The 21,000-nt window shown below is 45.3% G+C and overlaps 4 protein-coding genes across 5 annotated transcripts; 3 read left to right on the plus strand and 1 right to left on the minus strand.

Moving 5' to 3' along the window:
- Positions 1-577: 577 nt before the first annotated feature.
- LOC119198759 (NACHT, LRR and PYD domains-containing protein 12-like) lies at positions 578-7,274 on the minus strand. Its single transcript, XM_037456242.2, has 7 exons — positions 7,220-7,274; positions 6,147-6,375; positions 4,161-5,928; positions 3,905-4,075; positions 3,488-3,661; positions 3,054-3,100; positions 578-2,821 (listed from the first exon to the last, which is right to left on the minus strand). Exons 1-7 carry the CDS (start codon positions 7,220-7,222, stop codon positions 2,256-2,258), a joined length of 2,958 nt encoding a protein of 985 aa, XP_037312139.2. The 5' UTR covers positions 7,223-7,274; the 3' UTR covers positions 578-2,255.
- A 2,012-nt stretch (positions 7,275-9,286) lies between these two features.
- On the plus strand, positions 9,287-13,222 carry LOC119197726 (V-type proton ATPase subunit d 1). Its single transcript, XM_037454281.2, has 8 exons — positions 9,287-9,505; positions 10,332-10,503; positions 10,768-10,946; positions 11,271-11,350; positions 11,581-11,658; positions 11,958-12,134; positions 12,214-12,291; positions 12,391-13,222. Exons 1-8 carry the CDS (start codon positions 9,379-9,381, stop codon positions 12,550-12,552), a joined length of 1,053 nt encoding a protein of 350 aa, XP_037310178.1. The 5' UTR covers positions 9,287-9,378; the 3' UTR covers positions 12,553-13,222.
- A 438-nt stretch (positions 13,223-13,660) lies between these two features.
- On the plus strand, positions 13,661-16,256 carry foxr1 (forkhead box R1). Of its 2 annotated transcripts, none has more exons than XM_037481395.2 (7): positions 13,661-13,870; positions 13,945-14,037; positions 14,148-14,361; positions 15,043-15,111; positions 15,297-15,446; positions 15,530-15,762; positions 15,901-16,256. In XM_037481395.2, the coding sequence occupies exons 1-7, from the start codon at positions 13,750-13,752 to the stop codon at positions 15,927-15,929; spliced, it is 909 nt and encodes a 302-aa protein (XP_037337292.2). In that variant the 5' UTR covers positions 13,661-13,749; the 3' UTR covers positions 15,930-16,256. The 2 variants fall into 2 exon arrangements, with proteins under 2 accessions (XP_037337292.2, XP_037337297.2); XM_037481400.2 differs by having other exon boundaries at positions 13,669-13,870; positions 14,148-14,314; positions 15,319-15,446.
- On the plus strand, positions 16,253-20,665 carry LOC119224432 (putative C-type lectin domain family 20 member A). Its single transcript, XM_037481383.2, has 6 exons — positions 16,253-16,691; positions 16,822-16,993; positions 17,245-17,451; positions 18,070-18,290; positions 18,598-18,911; positions 20,330-20,665. Exons 2-6 carry the CDS (start codon positions 16,851-16,853, stop codon positions 20,516-20,518), a joined length of 1,074 nt encoding a protein of 357 aa, XP_037337280.2. The 5' UTR covers positions 16,253-16,691; positions 16,822-16,850; the 3' UTR covers positions 20,519-20,665.
- The last annotated feature ends 335 nt before the right edge of the window (positions 20,666-21,000 follow it).

The raw sequence follows: 21,000 nt of genomic DNA on the forward strand, positions 1-21,000 counted from the left end.
ATTCCTCTGTTGACTCCATGGAACCCGTCTCTGGATGGGAAGGTGTGTCGAGTGTCTGAGCGGTCCAAGAGTCGTAGAGGTTCGTCCTGTCCGACGTGTCTCCTGTTCAAAGGTAAGGCGCTAACAAAACCTTCTGCAGTTACAGAACTCTAGTATGTTGTTTCAGGCTGTTTCAACTACCACAACAGAACACAATGCTCTGCCTGTGTTTGGATATGACTCATGGGTCACAATACTCAAACTTCATTCATCCACTGTGTCGCTTTGTCAAAGCTTCTGCGCCACCTGGTGGTTTCATGCCTCTGTTCTCTTTGATGAAACCATTATTTAAAGTTATCACCAAATATCCGTCCAGCAGTTCTAGTGCCTTTAGATCTGCTTTTGGGATTAAGCACCTTATTCATGTGTCACAGCTTTTCATGTTATTTATGCGTTCTATCGTTTCTATCTAAACTACGTCTCTTGTGTCCTCATCCACTTGATCTTTTGATGTCTCACACAGCAATTAAACGATTTAGTTCTTCTCTTAACTCACGGAAACAATTTGAGCTTCGATCTAAAACTAAGCGCGCCCTGCTCCCTTCTGGCCGTCATGTGTATGGAACATGGTTTAAAGCAGGGTGAAGACTCGGAGGTCCAGTGAATATATACGCACACTAAAGAACAAAATGTATAGATATACTGTATGCATACACTAAAGTGTCTCCTCCTGGTTCATCCTCTTCACATCCAGATGTGAATCTGCTGCAGTAACCTGAAACCTCTCTGTCTTATCTCTCCCTCACATTCCAATACTTTCTATGTAGAAACATCTGGCTTTATGCCTCAAAGAGTGAATATAACACAGCATACATAGTTTGTCTTCATCTTATAACTAGTACACTTCAATTACAACATATAAGATCACAGTTCTTCATGTTTAACACAGTTTATGTGGCCTCACTCGGCTGTCTTGCAACTAGTTGCTCATCTAATACCTGACAGGAGAAAAAACTCCCAAAAATCCTCATTGGGGATAAAATTGGGATCCGTCCCCAGGTTTTAACATGGTGACAGGATGTTAATTAATGTCTGGCTTTTCAAAGGAAAAACTTTGGTCTGAGGCCAAACGCAGTGAATTTTTCCCTAAAGGCCATGCACATGTATTTGTTTATTTGTTTACAATGAGGCCATTTAAAGTGCTTCACATAAAGCCAATAAAACCTTCCAAACAAGGCACAAGGAAATTAAATTTAAAAAAGAATTGAGAGCATTGATTGAGACATTAAAAACAGACAATAAAACATGCATATGAATGAAATACACAGCAAAAAGCATCCACTCCATCCTTGTATAAAGCAGACCTGCAGGGTGGAGCAGATGAACTGAAGCTGCTCAAGCTGCAGCCTTCTGGTTGACTTTTTACAGATACATGTGAGCACATTGTTATAATAGACCCATCTACTTTACTCTAGTTTTTGAAATCCTGCTGAGACATAAATCCTTTAATCTTTGGTATAATATTTATGTAATAATAGGCTGGTTTTGCCGAGGTTGAGGTCTGAATCCATAACTACACCTACATTTCTGGCTTGGTTTGTGGTTTTTAACATCAGTAATTGAAGCTCAGCGATGACTTTCAATCATTTATCCTTGTTACCAAAACAATTAAATACAATATTGTTATTTTTGCTTTTAACTGAGAAAATTATAGCACATGTAGTTTTATTACTTGTTCAAAGCATTTACCCAACGCTTGCACGGGATTGGAGTCCCGTGGAGAGATAGTTAAGTAGATTTGTGTGTTATCTGCATAATTATTATAGCATCCTATTTATTTCCGTAAAGACAGCAAACTTCTCCTTGCTGTGATTTCAGTTCTTCTAACTCTGCTGGTATCGGACCTCTGCGTTGGATCCATGTCTTTGATCCATAACTTGCGTGTACAGTCACAATTTCTAACTACTGAGCCTGTGATAACCAATTTACAGACACACTACCGGTCAAACCTTTGGAAACATTTCTCATCGAAGAGAATGAGAAAATATGTCCAGACTTTTGACTGGTACTGTACTTATATACACATAACATCCATGTATATGTACACATAAATATATTGATTTTTTTAATGTTTCATGTGTGTCTTTTGTTATTGTTTTAGTTGTTGTTTAAGTCTGCTAAACGCTTCGTCTCCCATTGGAGACATAAAGCTTTACGCTGATCAGTACTTAATGTTCCTCGGTCTGGTAGCCAGTGTCCTACATAAAAAGACCCACTCATTCTACAATCTGTGACAGTTGAACTGAGGACGGTGTCCAGAGGTCGCGCATTCGTCCAAACCCAAACGCAGGGTAGAGGGCTCCGGTGAAACTGCAGCGGAAGGTGTGGAGGTGGGTGCGTTTGACCGAAGAGCCGAAGCAGGGGAGAAGGTAGAAGGACACGGTGCCGGCAGGCCAGTCCAGATACAAGGCCATTCTGTTAGAGTCAGACGGCGAGACAGACACTTCTTCTGGTTCTTTGTTGTGCCAGGCGGTGAAACTCTGAGCCGTGCAGAACAGGCTCCACGACTGATCGTTCCATCCGATGCAGCAGTCATCACCGTCTCCTCTCCGGTTGATTCCTCTGTATGTCACTCCAATATGAACCCTTCCTTTCCACTGGACCTCCCAGTAACAACGCCCAGTCAGACCTTCTCTACACAGCAGCTGTCTCCATCTGTCAAATCTCTCCGGATGATCGGCGCGCGGCTGTTTCTCTTTCACCAGCGTCGTTACTAGGTTGTTGTCAGACAGCGAGAGGTTTTGGCCTGCTGTGGTTGGGTCCAGTGAAAGTTCACAGAAATCTGATGGGACACAAAAAATGACTTTAAATTCACTGCCCTTTGAAGTCAGCGATAGATTAATAACTTTGGACGGAACCAGTCCTGATGCTCATGCTCTGTGTTGTATTTTTACTTTTGCCGTACAGAGATTAGAGGTCAATTTAAACCTCATCTTATTCTCGGCAACAAGGTGACCTTTGTCACAGGAGGCTCTAATCGACCAGGTCAGGGACACTAGATGAGTTTAACTTACACTTAAGAATTGATGGTTTCAGGCGACATTTTCCACAATGATCGATCCTGTGAAGAAGGTATATAATTATAAATGGCAGAGAAAGACAAACAGACATTAAGTTTGCGTTCACACCTGTAGGTTCTTTGGAAAACCAAACAGGAAGTTGTACTGACTGACAGGTGACCAGTTGATTGGACAGTTGGCTATTTCTTTTGGTCTGAGTCAGATCGACCCACAAAGGGTCACCACAAACAGATTCAGCTTGGAAACAGATCGAGATCAATCTTCATAGGCGGTCATGTTTTGGTAATTTGGGTCGAACAGCTGTCTAATTAACAATTCAGTCCAAATAAACCGTACCTACCAAGCAGTTTGGGTGTAAAAGCACTCTTACACATGCACACATATTCAACAGCCACACTGTATGTGAACAAATATAAAACCAATGCTACTTGAGAGTCTCTAGTTTCCAGGCGGGGTCCTCCAGCTTAGCAGCCAGCAGTGTCTTTCCTGGGCCTTCTGGGTGGTTGAAGCTCAGGTCCAGCTCTCTCAGATGGGAGGGGTTGGAGGTGAGAGCTGAAACTAGAGAAGTGAAGCCTTCCTCTGAGACCTGACAGCCCGAAAGGCTGAAAACACATCAAAAGCGTCATAATAGATTTACACCTTCATCAATCAATAGTTCTGACGTGCAACAATCTGGTTGGACATTTCATGCTTCCTCCTTTAGCATCATTTTGACTGGCTGCAATGGCTGGACTGGCTGGACGATGCTACGCTTTGGTTGGCCTTTGAGGACCGGACTTAGCTATCAGGAACCGGTTTCTTTTTCATCTGAAAGATTGTATTTAACCCATTCAAGCAAGACTGACCTTAGAATCTCCAGTCTACAATCTGGACTCCGGAGTCCATCCGACAGCAGCTTTACACCTGAATCCTGCAGGTCATTGTTACTCAGGTCCAGCTCTCTTAAGATACAGTTCTTAGTGAGAACAGAGGCCAGAGCTTCACAGCCTTTTGTCGAGAGGTTACAGCCACTTAGCCTAAAAAAGAAAAAGTAGTTTGATCTCTGCCACAGAAATGAGCCTTCTCAACACATGTTATGCTTCAATTTCCATGTACACCTACAGAGCTGTTCTGGATGCCTTGACCACGGGCAGAAGCTTCAGAAAACCCTCCTCTGAATCTGAGTATTTGTTCAGATCAAACACATCTAATTCCTTTTGTGAAGACAGTAAGATGAAGACGAGTGCTGACCACTGAGAGGGTGAGGGTTTGTCCCCAGACAGACGTCCTAATCTCAGGTACTTTTGGATCTCCTCCACTAAAGAACAGTCATCCAGCTCATTCAGACAGTGGAACAGATTGATGCTCTTCTCCAAAGGTGGATCGTCCTTGATCTTCTTCTTGATGTACTGCACTAGCAACTCTTTGACTTGTTGTTTACCTTTTGTCGATTTCATCAGATCTTGTAGGAGAGTCTGATTGGTCTCCAGTAGAAGGCCCAGAAGGAAACGGACAAACAAGTCCAAGTGTCCATTTGGACTCTCTAAAGCCTTGTCCACTGCCTTCTGGTAGAGACGTTTGAATGGCATGTTGCTATATAATGGTCGACGTACATCTCTCAGTGGATCGATGCCAGTGTTGACGAACGTCAGGAAGACATAAAGTGCTGCCAAAAACTCCTGAACGCTCAGATGGACAAAGCAGAACACCTTCTCCTGGGTCAGCCCAGCCCCATTGAAGATCTCTGTGAATATTCCAGAGTGTATGGAGGCAGCTTCTATGTCCACCCCACACTCTCTCAGGTCTGCTTCATAGAAGATGAGGTTTCCTTTCTCCAGCTGCTCAAAGGCCAGCTTTCCCAGGGAGAGAGTTGTCTTCTTGGTCTCTGTGTTCCAGACTGGACCGGTGCTACCCTGGTACTTTGCGTTACTTTGCTTTGTCTGAACCACCAGGAAGTGGATGTACATCTCAGTCAGATTCTTGGGCAGCTCGGCTCTCTCTCCGATTCTCAACACATTGTCAAGGACCGTAGCAGTGATCCAGCAGAAGACCGGGATGTGGCACATGACGTGGAGGCTTCGTGACGCCTCCACGTGGGAGATGATTCTGGCGGAGTGCTGGTCATCTTCAAATCTCCTTCTGAAGTACTCCGCCTTCTGTAGGTCGTTGAACCCTCTCACCTCCGTCACCCTATCAATGCATTCAGGAGGGATCTGTTTGGCTGCAGCAGGTCTGGTGGTTATCCAGAGGCGGGCAGAGGGAAGCAGTGTACCTCGTATGAGATTAGTCAGCAGTACTTGGACTGAAGCTGACTCTGTGAAGTCCGTCAGGATCTCGTTGTTGTGGAAGTCCAGAGGAGGTCGACATTCGTCCAGACCGTCAAATACGAACAAAACCTGAAAACTATCAAATCGGCAGATTCCTGCTTCTTTGGTTTCAGTAAAGAAGTGATGAAGAAGTTCCACCAAACTGTATTTTTTGTCTTTTAGCAAGTTCAGCTCTCGGAAGGAGAATGGGAAAACAAAGTGTAGGTTTTTGTTGGCTTTGTTTTCGGCCCAGTCCAGGATGTACTTCTGCGTCAGGACTGTTTTCCCAATGCCGGCCACGCCCTTTGTCACCAGAGTTCTGACTGGCTCATCTCTTAGGGGTAAAGGTTTAAATATGTCCTTCCATCCAATTGTTGTTTGTGAACCTGCCGTTTTCCGGGATGCTGCTTCTATCTGTCTGACCTCATGTTGATCTTCTACCTCTCCCTCTGGGATGTAGAGCTCGGTGTAGATCTGATTCAGAAGGGTTGGGTTTCCTGCTTTGGCAATTCCTTCAAACAAACACTGATACTTGTCCTTCAGTTTAGACTTGAGTTTACGTTGGCAAGTTGCAGCATTAGTTTCTGAGGAAGTAACAGGATTAATGGTCAACGGATGATGCAGTAATTATGTCAAAACCTGGTTCCACTAATCAAAAATTACCTTAATTTAGAATGATGATGCATATTGAAAACAATTATATTCAGGAATCCAATTCAGCATCATCAACCTCACATTTTCAGTGTGGGTTCAGATCTGGAGTTTATAGATTTAATAGAAAACGCCCATATAAGCTTCTTACTGCTCTGCAGGGAATCAGCCAGCTGCTTGGACTTCAAGGTCATGAGGAAGTTCAGTGCAAGTGTCAGAACTGCATCTCTGTTGCTGTTCCTCTGCTCTTCATCTTCACCACCCTTGACTTCATCGTCTTCGTTCAGCTCCTCTAAGAATTCTTGATTTTCTGTCTCCAGAACTTTCTTTAACTTATTGAGCTGGTTCTTCACAAAAGTCAAAATATTTTCTTCAAGAAGCTGGAAAAGTAAAGATCAGCAATTAAAAGGTTTTCACAATGATGGAAACTGACATCACATTCGCCATAAATCAAGTCATTAACATGTAGATACACTTCAGGGCCCCAAGTTTCTTTGGTAGCAGTCAAATAACCACAAAATATAGTTCATATTAGTCTTTGGTCCTTTTGTACCTTTGAACGACAGCTGTCTTTATACGCTGTTTTAAAAACTAAAATACATGTAGTATACCTAGCATAGTCGTGCTAACACAAGCTAATGATGTGCTAACGTACTGTGCTAATGTTAACTCTCTCCCGATGGAATTACTTTACATATATTCTTCCAATCTCTCTGGTTGATGAGCATGATTACACAAAGTTTAACTAGACGAGCTTCAAATCCACTAAACCAGGCTGGACAGGAAGAACTTGGAGAACCGTCCATGAGTCTTTGAGGAAGTCACGCTACGATCGGTGAAGAACAAAAACTGGGCCAAAAGTGACAAAGTAATTATTTTAATAATTTAATTGATTAAATAATCACCATCTCCAAGGTGATGACACATCAAGCTTTACTTCACAACTTGATCCTTAGGCCAAAGTGGGCAAAATAACATTACTAAATAAATATAAATGTTTTCTATTTTTGGAACTGATTGCTTTAAAAAGACCAGCCGTTGATCACATGTTAGATCACTGCTCATGACGTCATGTGATCTAATTTAACAAAACAAAGACAGCTTTGAACAAAATACAAACACACTATTTAAAGCCGACTTATTCATTATCACTAGTCATTTAGAGATCAGAGCAAACAACTCAGAATGTTTGAAAGTAAAATGTGCTGTTGTTCATTTCCGTACCATGAAATTGGAGTCCAGGTCACGTTTATTGAGAACCTCTGACACCTCCCCGTGAGGTCTGTAGATGATGATCATGAGGTTATTTCCCACAGTTAAGTACACACACACACACACACACACACACACAACCTTCATTCCTATAAGCGTCACAAACCTGAATAACCTGAACTTTGAATTGTTTGATGCAATGAATGTCGGTAAGTCTAACATCCTGGTACTTTCCAGTAAGTGATGAAAACAAAAGCATGTTGCATCCTGTAACAGAACTCTACACAGCTTCGTTGTGTCGAATGAATCTTTCCTTCTCTATATGAGTCTGTTACAACGTTGACTGTTTTTCATTGTTGTTGCTAGCGGTCTCGTACTTATTGTACTGTGGAATAGAATCATCAATAGTATCAGTATCAATAGAAATAGAAACTTTTAAACTCTTTTTTGTCATTATAAGGCTATGATTAAACATGCAAATGAGGCATTTTGTAACAGTAACTTTTGTTAAATTGAGGAGAAATCTCATGACGCAAACGGACAAAGTAGTAAAATAAATGACTGACTCTTCATTTTGGGGGTGTTCTGCGGATGTGGGAAGTTTCTCCGGTTTTCATTCTCACCTGGGCTCCTCGACGGTTTCTTCGGGCTCGGGGTCGATGGGTTCATTAAACGATGGGCCGCTCCTCATGGACACACAGTCGGGTCCAGGTGAGTCCTGCTTCACCGGGCTTCAACACAAACATCCGTACTCCAGGTCATTTACTCAACTTCAGAGGAATTCTCATTCTTATTTCAAGTCACACAACACCCAAAACGAATCCTCACATTTGATGCTCAGACCCTCCTCCCTGCTTGAAATCAGTGTGCTCCCACATGGACTGTTGTCTCCTCCGTGCGGCAAAACTGGCTTTCGATAGATCTGCTGCCTCCAGCTTCCTGAGGCTTCAACACAAACATCCGTACTCCAGGTTGTTTACTCAACTTCAGAGAAAGGCTCATTCTTAATTCAAGTCACCCGAAAAGAATCCTCACATTTGATGCTCAAACCCTCCTCCACGCTTGAAATCAGTGTGCTCCCACATGGACTGTTTTCTCCTGCTGGTTCCCAATAGATCTGCTGCCTCCGGCTTCCTGGGGCTTCGACACAATAAAGACACTAGACATTCAGACAGAAAGTCTCTGTTGCCTCCGTCCCTCGGATGTTTGAGCGTCACCGTGCAGGATGATAAATGTGCCCAAATGATCACTATAATGTGCAGGTAGGAAGCCTACCTTTGCTCCACAGTCGGCTCTTCGCCCTTGAAATGAACAGGTTCCCTGATTGGTCCATCCTGCTCCACTTGGCTTCAACACGACAAAGAGACAACAGGTTGATTTGGGGGGGTCTGAGGAGACGAAGACTCCGTCTGAGGACAGCTGGTCTCACCTCTTGTCTTTGGTCGGGCTGCCGTGATGCTCAGAGGCCCGGACGCCGTCTTCCTTCGCCTCGCACTCGTTCATGTTGTAGTTTGTGCTCCTTTACGGACACGAGGCGGCTGAACTAAAGTACAGGCATAAAAAGCAGTCGTCATTCTCCGTCCGTCCCCGAGAGTTTGACTTCTCATCACAGCCTCTTTCCTTTAGTCTCAACTCAGGCAAACCGGTTTGCAGATTAAATGAGGACAACACAACAATGTAGACACCCACATATGCCTTGACTATAATTAGCAAATCAAGTCCTCACACTCACTCAGACAAACAATAAACCTTGTAGAAAGAGAAAAAACAACAACAACAACAGACGGTTTAAAACAAAAATCTGTATGTATGTATATCTGTATGGATGGATTTGAATAGACATGCATACATATATTGTGTGTATATCTGCATGTATATACAGTATATGTATATAATATATATATATATATACTGTATATATATATACTGTATATACTGTACTGTATATACTGTATACTGTATATACTGTTTACTGTATATATATCCATTTATATTTATATAAATACGTGTGTTTTAGTAAAACGTGCACACGCCTTTGCACGCAGACGCGTCCGCGCGCACGAGCCGATGACAGGTCAGGTGACGGTCACGTGTCCCGGTCAGCTGATGCTAACGCTAAGCAGCCCGGACGGACGGTTCAGCAGCAGGGACGGATCTGACGGTCAGCCAGGATGCCTTTCTCCGAGCTATACTTCAACGTTGATAACGGCTACCTGGAGGGGCTGGTCAGGGGGTTTAAAGCCGGAATCTTGTCCCAGGCGGATTATCTAAACCTCGTTCAGTGTGAGACTCTGGAAGGTGAGGAAAGTCAGATGTCTGCTAACGGCTAATAGCTAGCCGCGCAGGGCTAGTTCGGGCTAAGCGAAGCTGTCAGCCTGAAAGCTAGTTAGCTCGTTTTAATGTTGCTTTAATCTCCAGTCGACATTGCGCTTGTCATCATAGTCGCGGCGCGCTGGGCGTCGAGCTTCACGTCGACAGTAGGCGATTACATTTCACATCGAATGCGAGATCAGTTTATTTCAAGCCTGATATCATATACATCCTAGCTAGCTAGGCAGCTAGCATTATGCTAACACAAGCTACGCAATTGTAACAGTGGGCTTTTTTCAGAGGAAGTGAAATTAACGTCTGAAGAGATTTTTTCACTGTTCCGATAAATGTCGCAGTTTATTCCAGATGTGAGGCTTAACTTGAGCTGGCTCTATAGCACTGAAGCTAACGCCGTTTACTGTCGCTGCTGAACATTTTATGGTTGATTCAGTACATTGGTACAGATGTTCTAAAGGTTAACGTTATTATATTATATCAATGCATTATAATTATCGACGCTTTAAGTAACAGCATCACTCCATGTTACTGCGAAATAGAATTGCCAATAACATTTACTAGTTTGATATATTTTAACATATATAACACATATATAGAACATGCATGATGAAAAAATGGTGAACTGGACAGTAGAGAAGATTAAACTGTGCTACAGGTGGGATTAAACCGGAAGTGAAGAGCTCATGAGTTCAGTCACGTGGCCTGCCGGAGTTTTTCCTGCTCATTCCTTAACTGTGGTGAAAGGTGACATCATTCATTTGGTGAAGTTGTAACACCAGCGAGACCTCTTTTGCAGACCTGAAGCTGCACCTGCAGAGCACCGACTACGGCAGCTTCCTGGCCAATGAGGCGTCTCCGCTCACCGTGTCCGTCATCGACGACAAGCTCAAGGAGAAGATGGTGGTGGAGTTTCGCCACATGAGGAACCAGTCGTATGAGCCCCTGGCCAGCTTCATGGACTTCATCACGTAAGGGTTTATGGTGTATCTCGTTACATTTGGGAAATTTTACATTGAAAATGCAATTTAAAAATACCGAATAACACAAGAAATATACAACAATAATAAAGAATACGGTTTACATTTGAACCAATACACTTTGGTACGTTAAAGCCATCTCTGGAACATAAATCATGAAAGAATATGAAACAAAAAATGCTGGATAAAAGCCTTTTATACACAAATGTCTCCTCTTAGTGTTGTAATGCCAACTCATGTCCCCCCCCCCCACAGGTACAGCTACATGATCGATAACGTCATCCTGCTGATCACCGGCACCCTGCACCAGCGGGCCATCTCCGAGCTGGTGCCCAAGTGTCACCCGCTGGGCAGCTTCGAGCAGATGGAGGCGGTCAACATCGCCCAGACCCCCGCCGAGCTCTACAACGCCATCCTGGTGGACACGCCCCTCGGTGTGTACCCCCCCGGTCCTCCTGCTGTCTATCAAGGACTTTGATGCTTTTATCAAGCATTTAGCAAATAAAGCTGTAACCAACTGAAGTAAGCAAATCAATAAGGTTATGAATCATGTGACCGTTAGCGCTGTCTGAGCTAGCGTTAGCCGCGCTAGAATTCTTGGGTTTGTTTAATAGCTGTTTTTCAGATTGAAGTTTTGGGACTGAATCTTAACTTCTCACAAAGAACTCAATATTTTATTTTTCCTTTGTTGTATTTTTAAATTTTTTTCTCAGAAGGCAATTTTAAATATTGACTGGTTTTCTTTTCCTCTTTTATAGCTGCGTTCTTCCAGGACTGCATCTCTGAGCAGGACTTGGACGAGATGAACATCGAAATAATCCGTAACACACTGTATAAGGTAAGACATACTACAGTTTAAATCAATAATGACTGACTAATGAAGACACACAAAATATACAGAAGATTAAAATAGAGATAATATCAATTGTAATGTTGTGTAAAAACAACAATTTAAACTGACCCACATTTCTCTTCTATTTTGACTAAGCAATGACTTTGTTCCTGTATTTATTGCACTAAACACTGTTCTTTATCAGTAAAGTGATATTTTGAACCATCTCCTCTCAGGCTTACCTGGAGGCTTTCTACAAGTTCTGCTCCAACCTCGGAGGAACCACGGCCGACACCATGTGTCCTATTCTGGAGGTGAGTGACATGAATGGATGCATCGACGCAGCGCTGCTGGTGGGGGGGGGGGGGCGATCAATGCAACACCATCACATGACCTCACTGACCTCACTGATTAACGGGCGGCGGGTGGGAAATGTTCCAAGTAGGCCAATCGAATCTATTTCAGCAAACCTTCAGATTTAATACAAAACCTCTTTATTATTCAGGCGGCCAGGCTCCATGTGGGGGGGGGGGGGGGGGGGTCCAGTGAAGTTCCAGCTCTTTTTGCTTTTATTATTGGATTTGTAATAAAACAACGTCCTTCCCCGCTGCAGTTCGAGGCGGACAGGCGGGCCTTCATCATCACCATCAACTCGTTCGGCACGGAGCTGTCCAAGGAGGACCGCGCCAAGCTCTTCCCCCACTGCGGCAAGCTTTACCCAGAAGGCCTCGCTCAGCTGGCGCGGGCGGACGACTACGATCAGGTCAAGATCGTCGCCGACTTCTACCCGGTGAGTTCCGCCTTTTGTGTCTCTGAGCAGCTCCGCTGAGGACGTGTCTGACCCCTGACCCCTGACCCCTTGGCCTCAGGAGTACAAGCTGCTGTTTGAAGGAGCCGGCAGTAACCCAGGAGACAAAACGCTGGAGGACCGTTTCTTTGAGCATGAGGTGAGAAATACAGACGCCACTTAGTTTACAAAGGCCGACGTTTGGAGTTTTTCTACTCACCTTCCTCCTTCCTCCTCCTCCTCCTCCTCCTCGTCGCAGGTGAAGCTGAACAAGCTGGCCTTCCTCAACCAGTTCCACTTCAGCGTGTTCTACGCCTACGTCAAGCTGAAGGAGCAGGAGTGCAGGAACATCGTGTGGATCGCCGAGTGCATCGCCCAGCGGCACCGCGCCAAGATCGACAACTACATCCCCATCTTTTGAGGCTCCGCGCTCCTGCCTCCTCATTTCATCGGTGTCTTTGAGCGGCGTCTCGGTCTCCCTTCGATGTTCCACCGTCTGATGCTAAATCGTTTGCAGTCTTTCGCTGGCTGGTGTAAATCGTTTCTTCTTTTCTGCTGCAGCGAGAGTTTCGTTCGGTCTCGTTGTCGCTAGCGACACGAAACACGAAACCCGAAACCCACGGAACGCGCTTACACTCGACTCAGAGCGGACACCTTCTTCTTCTTAAAGATTAAGAAACTTAACATATCGCAGAAATGAAACATTCCGCTGCTCATCACCAGTATTTATTTCTGTTGTAGTGCTTCCTTTTGTCAGCATGTCTGGTCATAACTGTGCCCCCCCCCCCCCCCCCTCGCCCCCCCCTCGCCCCCATCTGCGGGCTTAACTAGATTGTTGTTAGATATCCATAAAAGCAGCAGCTGAGCTGTAAATGAACGTGCTGGAATGAGGTGAAATCTTGTGAGTATACGACTGGCTTCATGTTTAAACTATACAAAGATATATAGATATTTAAAGATGACTATGATTTTGTTTACTGTAAAGAGAAAAAAAAGGTTGTTTCTGTTTCTTACTTGTGGATTGTGTTCTGTAAATGTGATGAAGCAATAAATGGACTCCGCTGCTCTTAAGCAGGTGTGGAAGAACTAAGGCTGTGACTTGTGAGCGATGCAGAGAGGTCAGAGGTCAACGATGATCAAAAACCTTCCCACACACACACACAGTTACATAATCTACAATCAAAATGATTGACACCACTGAGCCTTTTAATTTCAATATTTGATAAATAAGCTTGTCAAGTACTCGACAAGTTCAAATTGGGACCCAATTACAGCTTTAAATTAAAGTTAAAAATATAAGTAAATGTTCACAGAAGTTTTGCCTCAAGGATGTGATGTCAAAGGTCACAGTGACCTCACAAAACGGGTCAATAATCAATCTGCTAAACTGATTGGTTATTTCATCGGGGCCCTGTTCCGTTTAGCTTCATCTTCCTCGGAGCTCGTTCAGGTGGATTGACTCCTCCCCCCCCTCCCAGCGGAGCGACTCAGGCTGAACTCCATCAGCTCTGATTGAGTCCAATCAGGCTGCTCCAGCTGTGTGTGTGTGTGTGTGGAGAGGGGGGGTGTGTTCCAGTGAAGCCAGAGCGAGAGCTTCCCTGAGGAACCCCGTCCAGCGATGAGCTTCCAGCTGAGGACCGAGGCGCGTCTCTGCCAGCTGCACTGCTGCGTGGGCCTGACGGACTGGGACATGGACAAGGAGCTGAAGCTGGCCACCACCACCGACCAGTTCCACCACGGTGAGTTACCAAGCAGCACGGGGGGGGTCACGGTGTGTAGAGTGTTCTTACCCCTCCGCCGCCGCCGCCGCCAGACGACAAGCTGATGGACCAATACGTGGTCCAGAGGCCCTGTGCCAGACCCCCCAGGAGGAAGGATGAATTCATCTGGTACGACAAGACGTCAGGTGAGCTGACCGAGCAGCGACCTCCACCACAGCGACAGGAAGTGGGTTTTTAGCCAACTGTCCCATGAGGGTCGACGTCTTTAAGCAGCCGCGTGCTTCTCGTCCCTCAGACTCCTTCGTGAAGCCCAACCTGTGGCTGCTGGTGAACCCCAGCATCGCCTGTCCCATCCGCCACCGGGAGCCCCTCCCCCCCCCGCAGGGGGTCCCGGGCCCCGTGCGGGAAGCGTCCGCGGCTCCGCTGGGGGGCCCCCGGCCCGGCCTCCACGAGGACCACATGGTACCGTGTTCTCTGCAAACGCCACATTTTAATGAAATGTTGGGAAGGTGCGACGGGCCTCATTTCACACCACGTGCGTCTTATTATGCAACAACACGCCCCCTTTAGCTCTGCTTAGCCAGTTAGCCCAAAGTATCTGCAAATCAGACCAAAGCAGTGGAGCTCAGATGTGATCTGTAACGTCCTTTTGTGAATTGCACGCTATTGAGAGAATTAAAGCGTAGTTTGCGTGATGATGTCATCCCCTCGTCTTTTTAAAATGACCTGGCGCTCTCTGCAGGATGTGAGCTCGAAATGGAGGCTTTTAGCGACTCTTTGTAGTTTTTTTTTGTTTGGTCTCCACTTGGTTTACATCTTCTGCGCTTTGTTCACGATACTTCAGGACATCAACGTGGGGAAGAAATGACGTGTTTGGTTAATTGTTTCCTAACTCGAGAGGCTTTTTGTAGGCAGGTATTGTTACGATCGTTACCTGCTGGGATCTCTCTGGTCACAAAATCTACTGTTCACCCCCGATGACTTCATGAATGTGTCAATCACTGTGCTGCGTGACGTTCAATCCCAAAGAACCTGGTGTGTCCAGCTGTTGTTATTGTGTGGCTCTGAATGCCGTTTACATATCAATACTGTGTGTAAAGGAGATCTAATCCTTGTGCTGGCTTCATTCTCAAAGTGTCACATGATCCACTGATCTGAACACAGGATGCATAACACTCTTTGACCATCAGATCAAAGATGAAGACGTCTCCAATCGACCAGCGACGAACCGGCGAAAGGGAAGAACCCCGACGTCGCAGGTGAGTTAAAGACCACGGGAACAGATTTTTATATTCTCTTTGTCCTGGTTTGAAGTGAACCCAACACTAAATATTATTTGACAAGGACACTACCACTGTAGTCCACGGGGGGGCGCTACGATCAACACATGGACGGTTCACGTCGGGCCTTTGATTGTTGCTCATTTCGTCCATGTGATTCCAAGTAACGATGCATCTGTGGTCCAGGACACTAAGACCCTGAAGCCGGGATGCTGGCCCCGCCCACCTGTGAACTACTGCATCCTCATCGCCTTGGCGCTGAAGAGCAGCCACACGGGGGGGCTCAAGGTGCAGCAGATTTACAACTTCACCAGGTCAGACTTTGGTTTTAAAACACAAGTTCCTGTAAAAGAAGGTCCCCTAGTAGCCGATACCCCCCCCCCCCCCCCCACCACAGGGAGCACTTCCCCTTCTTCCAGACGGCTCCGGACGGCTGGAAGAACACCATCCGGCACAACCTGTGCTTCAACAGCAGCTTCCGCAAGACCTGCAACCAGCTGTGCCGGGACGGCAAGAGGAAGTCGTGCTTCTGGCACCTGACGCTGGACGGCCAGCGGCGGCTGAGGGACGACGTCGGCGCGCTGACGGGGGAGTCGTCGCGGCAGCTGGAGAGGAGCATGTCCCGCCCAGGTGGGCGTGGCCACGTGGTAGACTGGGGTTTAAAAAAAAAAAATGAGTCAAACTGAGGAAAGGTTTGATTTAGTTACAATGAGCTGCGTGTTCTGTAAAATGTTCAACACTAAAAATACTGTTTTCTTCTCGTTTCAGATGTGATTCAGAGTTTATTCGCCATGTGACTGCAGGTTGAAAAGAGTTGATGCGTAATTAAACTTTTTTGTTGCGCTGGATATTATTTCTATTTTGTTAAATGTTTTGATTTACTCCATTCAATGTTTAAAAATCCATAAATAAATACGTTGTATGTTTAAGAAGGCGTCTGTCCTGTTTAATGTTTTATTTACTTCCGTATTGAAGCTGATGTTTTATAAACTATGAGGTAACAGTCAACATCATTTTAAACCTTTTTTTTAAAGAAATATTCCATTTGTTGAGCTCAAACACTGAAGACGTGTGACTAGTTTTACATCTTGGATTATTGGATAAAATGAGGTTTATTAGTGGACCTTTGGTCGCATCGATTAACTCGTTAAACGTGTGATGGTCAACGTTTAAAGGAACGCTGACTGTTTTAAACATTCTGCGCTCTTTCACACAAATAAAAAGACTTCCTGATATTTGGGTCATTCTGGTGTTTAAATCACGTTCGCTTTGAGGACTTTGTTAGTGGAACTTTGTGAATCCGAACACTGTGACCTTGACTTTGACTTTGACTTTATTTTTTCGCCTTCTCTGACGCAAAACTCCTGCACCTCTCGTCTGGATGTAAATCTCTGCCTCATTTGCCTCAAAAGTCAAATAGCAGCCGCAGCAGTGGGTGGATTTACGTGTTTCCTACTCAAATGAGTGAAATGAGTCAAATGAGCGGTCTGACCCCTGGAGCCCGGAGGGCAGATGTTGGTGTCCACTCACTGAGCAGCAAGAGACCAGCAGCGGATCAGGTAACTGACGAAGAGGACGAGGAGGACACATTATTTTGTCTGATCCTCGTTTTGGGTCAAAGAATATTCACACATCTGCTTCAGTATTTCCTCTCTTCACCAGCTTTTAATGACATTTCTGGTCCAGCAGGAAGCTGTTTGTACGACAGAATCCTCAAGATGAAGATCTGCGTCTGTGGAGCCTTCCTCCTCCTCCTCTTCCTCTGCGCTACAGTGGCTGGACTGGGATCAGTGGTGGTTAAACATTATGAGTACGTAAAGCACCATTACACCTGGGATGAAGCTCAGAAGCACTGCAGAAGGTGGGTTTGACTTTTGCAGACTGATCATAAAACGTAGTCTCAACATACAGTATTTGATGATCCTGTTTATTTAGGTCCGGTAGTTAAAGCGAGATTCCTCAAATAATAAAAAAACTCAATCAGGGAAAAATGATTGTGGTAAGTTTATTTAAGGGTAACGAGTGCAGTGAACGATGGGGCAGAATCATGAGACGTTTGGAGCAATGATGTTTTCTGACGGAGCACTTTTCATATTAAAACATTTGATTTAGTGAGTTCACCGACTTGGGGACCATCTTTAAGAAGTCCGATGAAGAAACAAATTTGGAATCTTACGCTGCGTGGGTCCGCCTGTACAAAATAAACGGTAACTGGGTGTGGTTTGATGGACAAACAATGTCATCCAATGACGACCGCTGGGAACCAAACGCAACGCACCCTTCAGACAGCTGTGCAGTCGTCTATTACGGCAGCAACAAGTAAGTTCTTACTACTTTTGATACATCAACTCTACATCAAACTGACCATTTGAACCAGCTGGTTTTGCTGTTGGAGTTGGAGGAGAAAGTAGCTCAGTGCACCTGAGAGGGAGAGTTTGGATGTTTTCACCTGCAGCATCGATAACAACTTCAGACCTTTGACTCCTTTCACTCTTCTCACAATCCGGTGTTTAAAGTACAAGGAAGTCGCTTCGGTGTTTTTTTTGTTCAGTGTTGAAACATAGAAATGCAACATCTTTGAAAGTGTTGTTTCACAAATGGCCCTACAGGTAAGAGGAATAATATGCTTAATGTGAACTGTCCCTCTAATTAACGCCACTGGAGGGAAGAAGTTTGGTTTTACATTTTTGTCTCAATATTCCGAGTGCACTTTGAAAGATTTTAGCCCAACCTTTCCCTTATTTTTGGTATAATTGCATGTTTCCTAATTTGAAGCTACAAACAGTAGGGCACCAGGGTTGGGCTAAATTCTTATTTTTAATAAATGCATTGTTATTTTGAATATGAGTTAAATAATCACCGCAAAAGACTGGTACTAAAATGTCTTATCGTTATGCATCCGATTCTTCTTAATTTGCAGTTATTATCTCTTGAAAGGTTAACTGGCAGCAAATGTGACAGATACGCCTTCTTCTACTGTTACGTGGGGCATTCCGGTGGCTGGTACACCTTCGTACCAGAGTCAAAGACTAGGAGTGAAGCCGAGGCGTACTGCAACACAAAGCACGACCATCTGGCATCTTTTGACAGAGGCCAACTTTTGGGGTCAGAGGTCAAGGAGCAGGACTTCCCCGTCTGGACCGGACTTCGCCGAGAGGGTAAACACAACACCAGCTCTTATGCATTCAGTCCAGAAACTCATTCATTGGTGAGTTCCTGTCATTCAAGTCTCCAAACACCAGCTTTAAAACATTTACATTCAAGTTTAAGTTTCCAACCTTTTACCAATAAACCAATTCTGCAGAAGGAGGTACTGAAAATGTGTGCTGGTCTTTCTGTAAAAACATAAATCGAGGAGATGCATTTGACGAAGAGGCCTCCTGGTCTGGTGCCTTACTCCTCGGCCTTTTGAAACCTGAAGAAGTAAGTAAAAACAAATCAACCATTTATGGCTGTTTCTTTCAGGGGGGGCGTGGAAGTGGAGCTACGGCTTGTCAGAGTACAGAAATTGGCCCTCAGTCGAGCCAGGAGACCAGGATGTCTGCGTCGCCATCTCCTCCAAGGACAAGAAGATGTCCGCCAAGAGCTGCTCAGCCCGGTTTCCCTTCGTCTGCCTGAGCACCAACCTGCTCCTGGTGAAGGAGAACAAGACGTGGGAGGAGGCGCTGGACCACTGCCGAGCCCTCGGCGCCGTCGACAAAGGGCAGTACGACCTGGTGAGCGTGCAGCCGGACGACGACTTCGTGACCACCGTGATGCAGCAGGCCGACACCGAGGAGGTGGGTTCAGCATCACGCGGCTCCCCAACACGTCCCCCGTTGACCCCAATGAGACAATTATTTATTGTGGTTAAATATACAAATGTGGCTTTGTCTTCTTAAACGTGTCCACATATTGCACACATCCATTGTACAGAAATCGGAGCGTTGGATGAAGCCAGGTTTCATTTTTGCTGAAGAAAATAAACTGTTTTCAAATGTATGAAAAGGAGCAGGAGCTTTTCAATATGCAAATAGTTGAGTGGCCAAAGGTCACCGTCGCCTCTGAAAGCGAGTTCTCTTTTTCCTTTGGTCATAGCTCATGATAGAGATCCTGTGTCCTCAGTGCTCACCGCCCAAAGACTACCATGCACTCTACCATGCACTCTACCATGCACTCTACCATGCACTCTACCATACACACACCATGCACTCTACCATGCACTCTACCATGCACTCTACCATACACACACCATGCACTCTACCATGCACTCTACCATGCACTCTACCATGCACTCTACCATGCACTCTACCATACACACACCATGCACTCTACCATGCACTCTACCATGCACTCTACCATACACACACCATGCACTCTACCATGCACTCTACCATACACACACCATGCACTCTACCATACACACACCATGCACTCTACCATACACACACCATGCACTCTACCATGCACTCTACCATGCACTCTACCATGCACTCTACCATACACACACCATGCACTCTACCATACACACACCATGCACTCTACCATGCACTCTACCATGCACTCTACCATGCACTCTACCATTCACACACCATGCACTCTACCATGCACTCTACCATGCACTCTACCATTCACACACCATGCACTCTACCATACACACACCATGCACTCTACCATACACACACCATGCACTCTACCATGCACTCTACCATACACACACCATGCACTCTACCATGCACTCTACCATTCACACACCATGCACTCTACCATACACACACCATGCACTCTACCATTCACACACCATGCACTCTACCATACACACACCATGCACTCTACCATACACACACCATGCACTCTACCATACACACACCATGCACTCTACCATGCACTCTACCATGCACTCTACCATGCACTCTACCATGCACTCTACCATGCACTCTACCATTCACACACCATGCACTCTACCATGCACTCTACCATACACACACCATGCACTCTACCATGCACTCTACCATGCACTCTACCATGCACTCTACCATGCACTCTACCATTCACACACCATGCACTCTACCATGCACTCTACCATGCACTCTACCATGCACTCTACCATACACACACCATGCGCACAAAAGCAGTTCTTCTGGGCTTTTGGAATGTATTCCAGTCCCATTGACAGTTTTTAGACGTGTTTTATACCTTAGTGGTTTCCTCTCCCCAGGTGTGGGTGGGCCTCCGGTTCCTGGCCGGTTCCTGGCTGTGGGTGAACGGGGCGACCCTTCTGTACCCCGACTTGCCGTTGTGCCCCCCCCTGCTGCAGCGCTGCGGAGCGCTGCCCAAGAGCAGCGGTGACTTTGTGCTGGCAGACTGTCTCGAGAGAAGAAACTTCTTGTGCTACCGCAAACAGTGAGATGAAGGGTGTGCATATGCTAATAGCAACATGCTAATGTCTCTTTAGGGAAAAGCTTTAACCAAGTTTAGTCAAACTTAATCACGCGCTTTTAGATGTTTTCTGTAAACTTTTAAGAGTGAAAGTCACATTAAAAAAGCAACTTAACTGAGTGTCTTTGTGTATCATTAAAAGAGCAAAGTACCACATTTTGAACACAACACACACAAATACTTGTACACACAAGGGAAAACTACATATTTACAAACTAATTACCGAATAACTGATGCTTATAATTACTTTAGAAAACGAGCATTGAATGAAATGAGTTACTGGTGTTTTAACGAAGGTCAAAGGAACCAGTAACGCTTACAGAGGTTTGCTGATCAGATCAGGGACGTGATCTTTCTAAACGGAGTATTAGGAGGACTGAAGCGTGACGGGGAGAGGAAGTGGAGCTGACTCATCCTGGCCCGACCTTTGGAAACGATGATGTCACAGCT

This window comes from Pungitius pungitius, chromosome 4, assembly GCF_949316345.1.
Source record: "Pungitius pungitius chromosome 4, fPunPun2.1, whole genome shotgun sequence".
Lineage (NCBI taxonomy): Eukaryota > Metazoa > Chordata > Actinopteri > Perciformes > Gasterosteidae > Pungitius > Pungitius pungitius.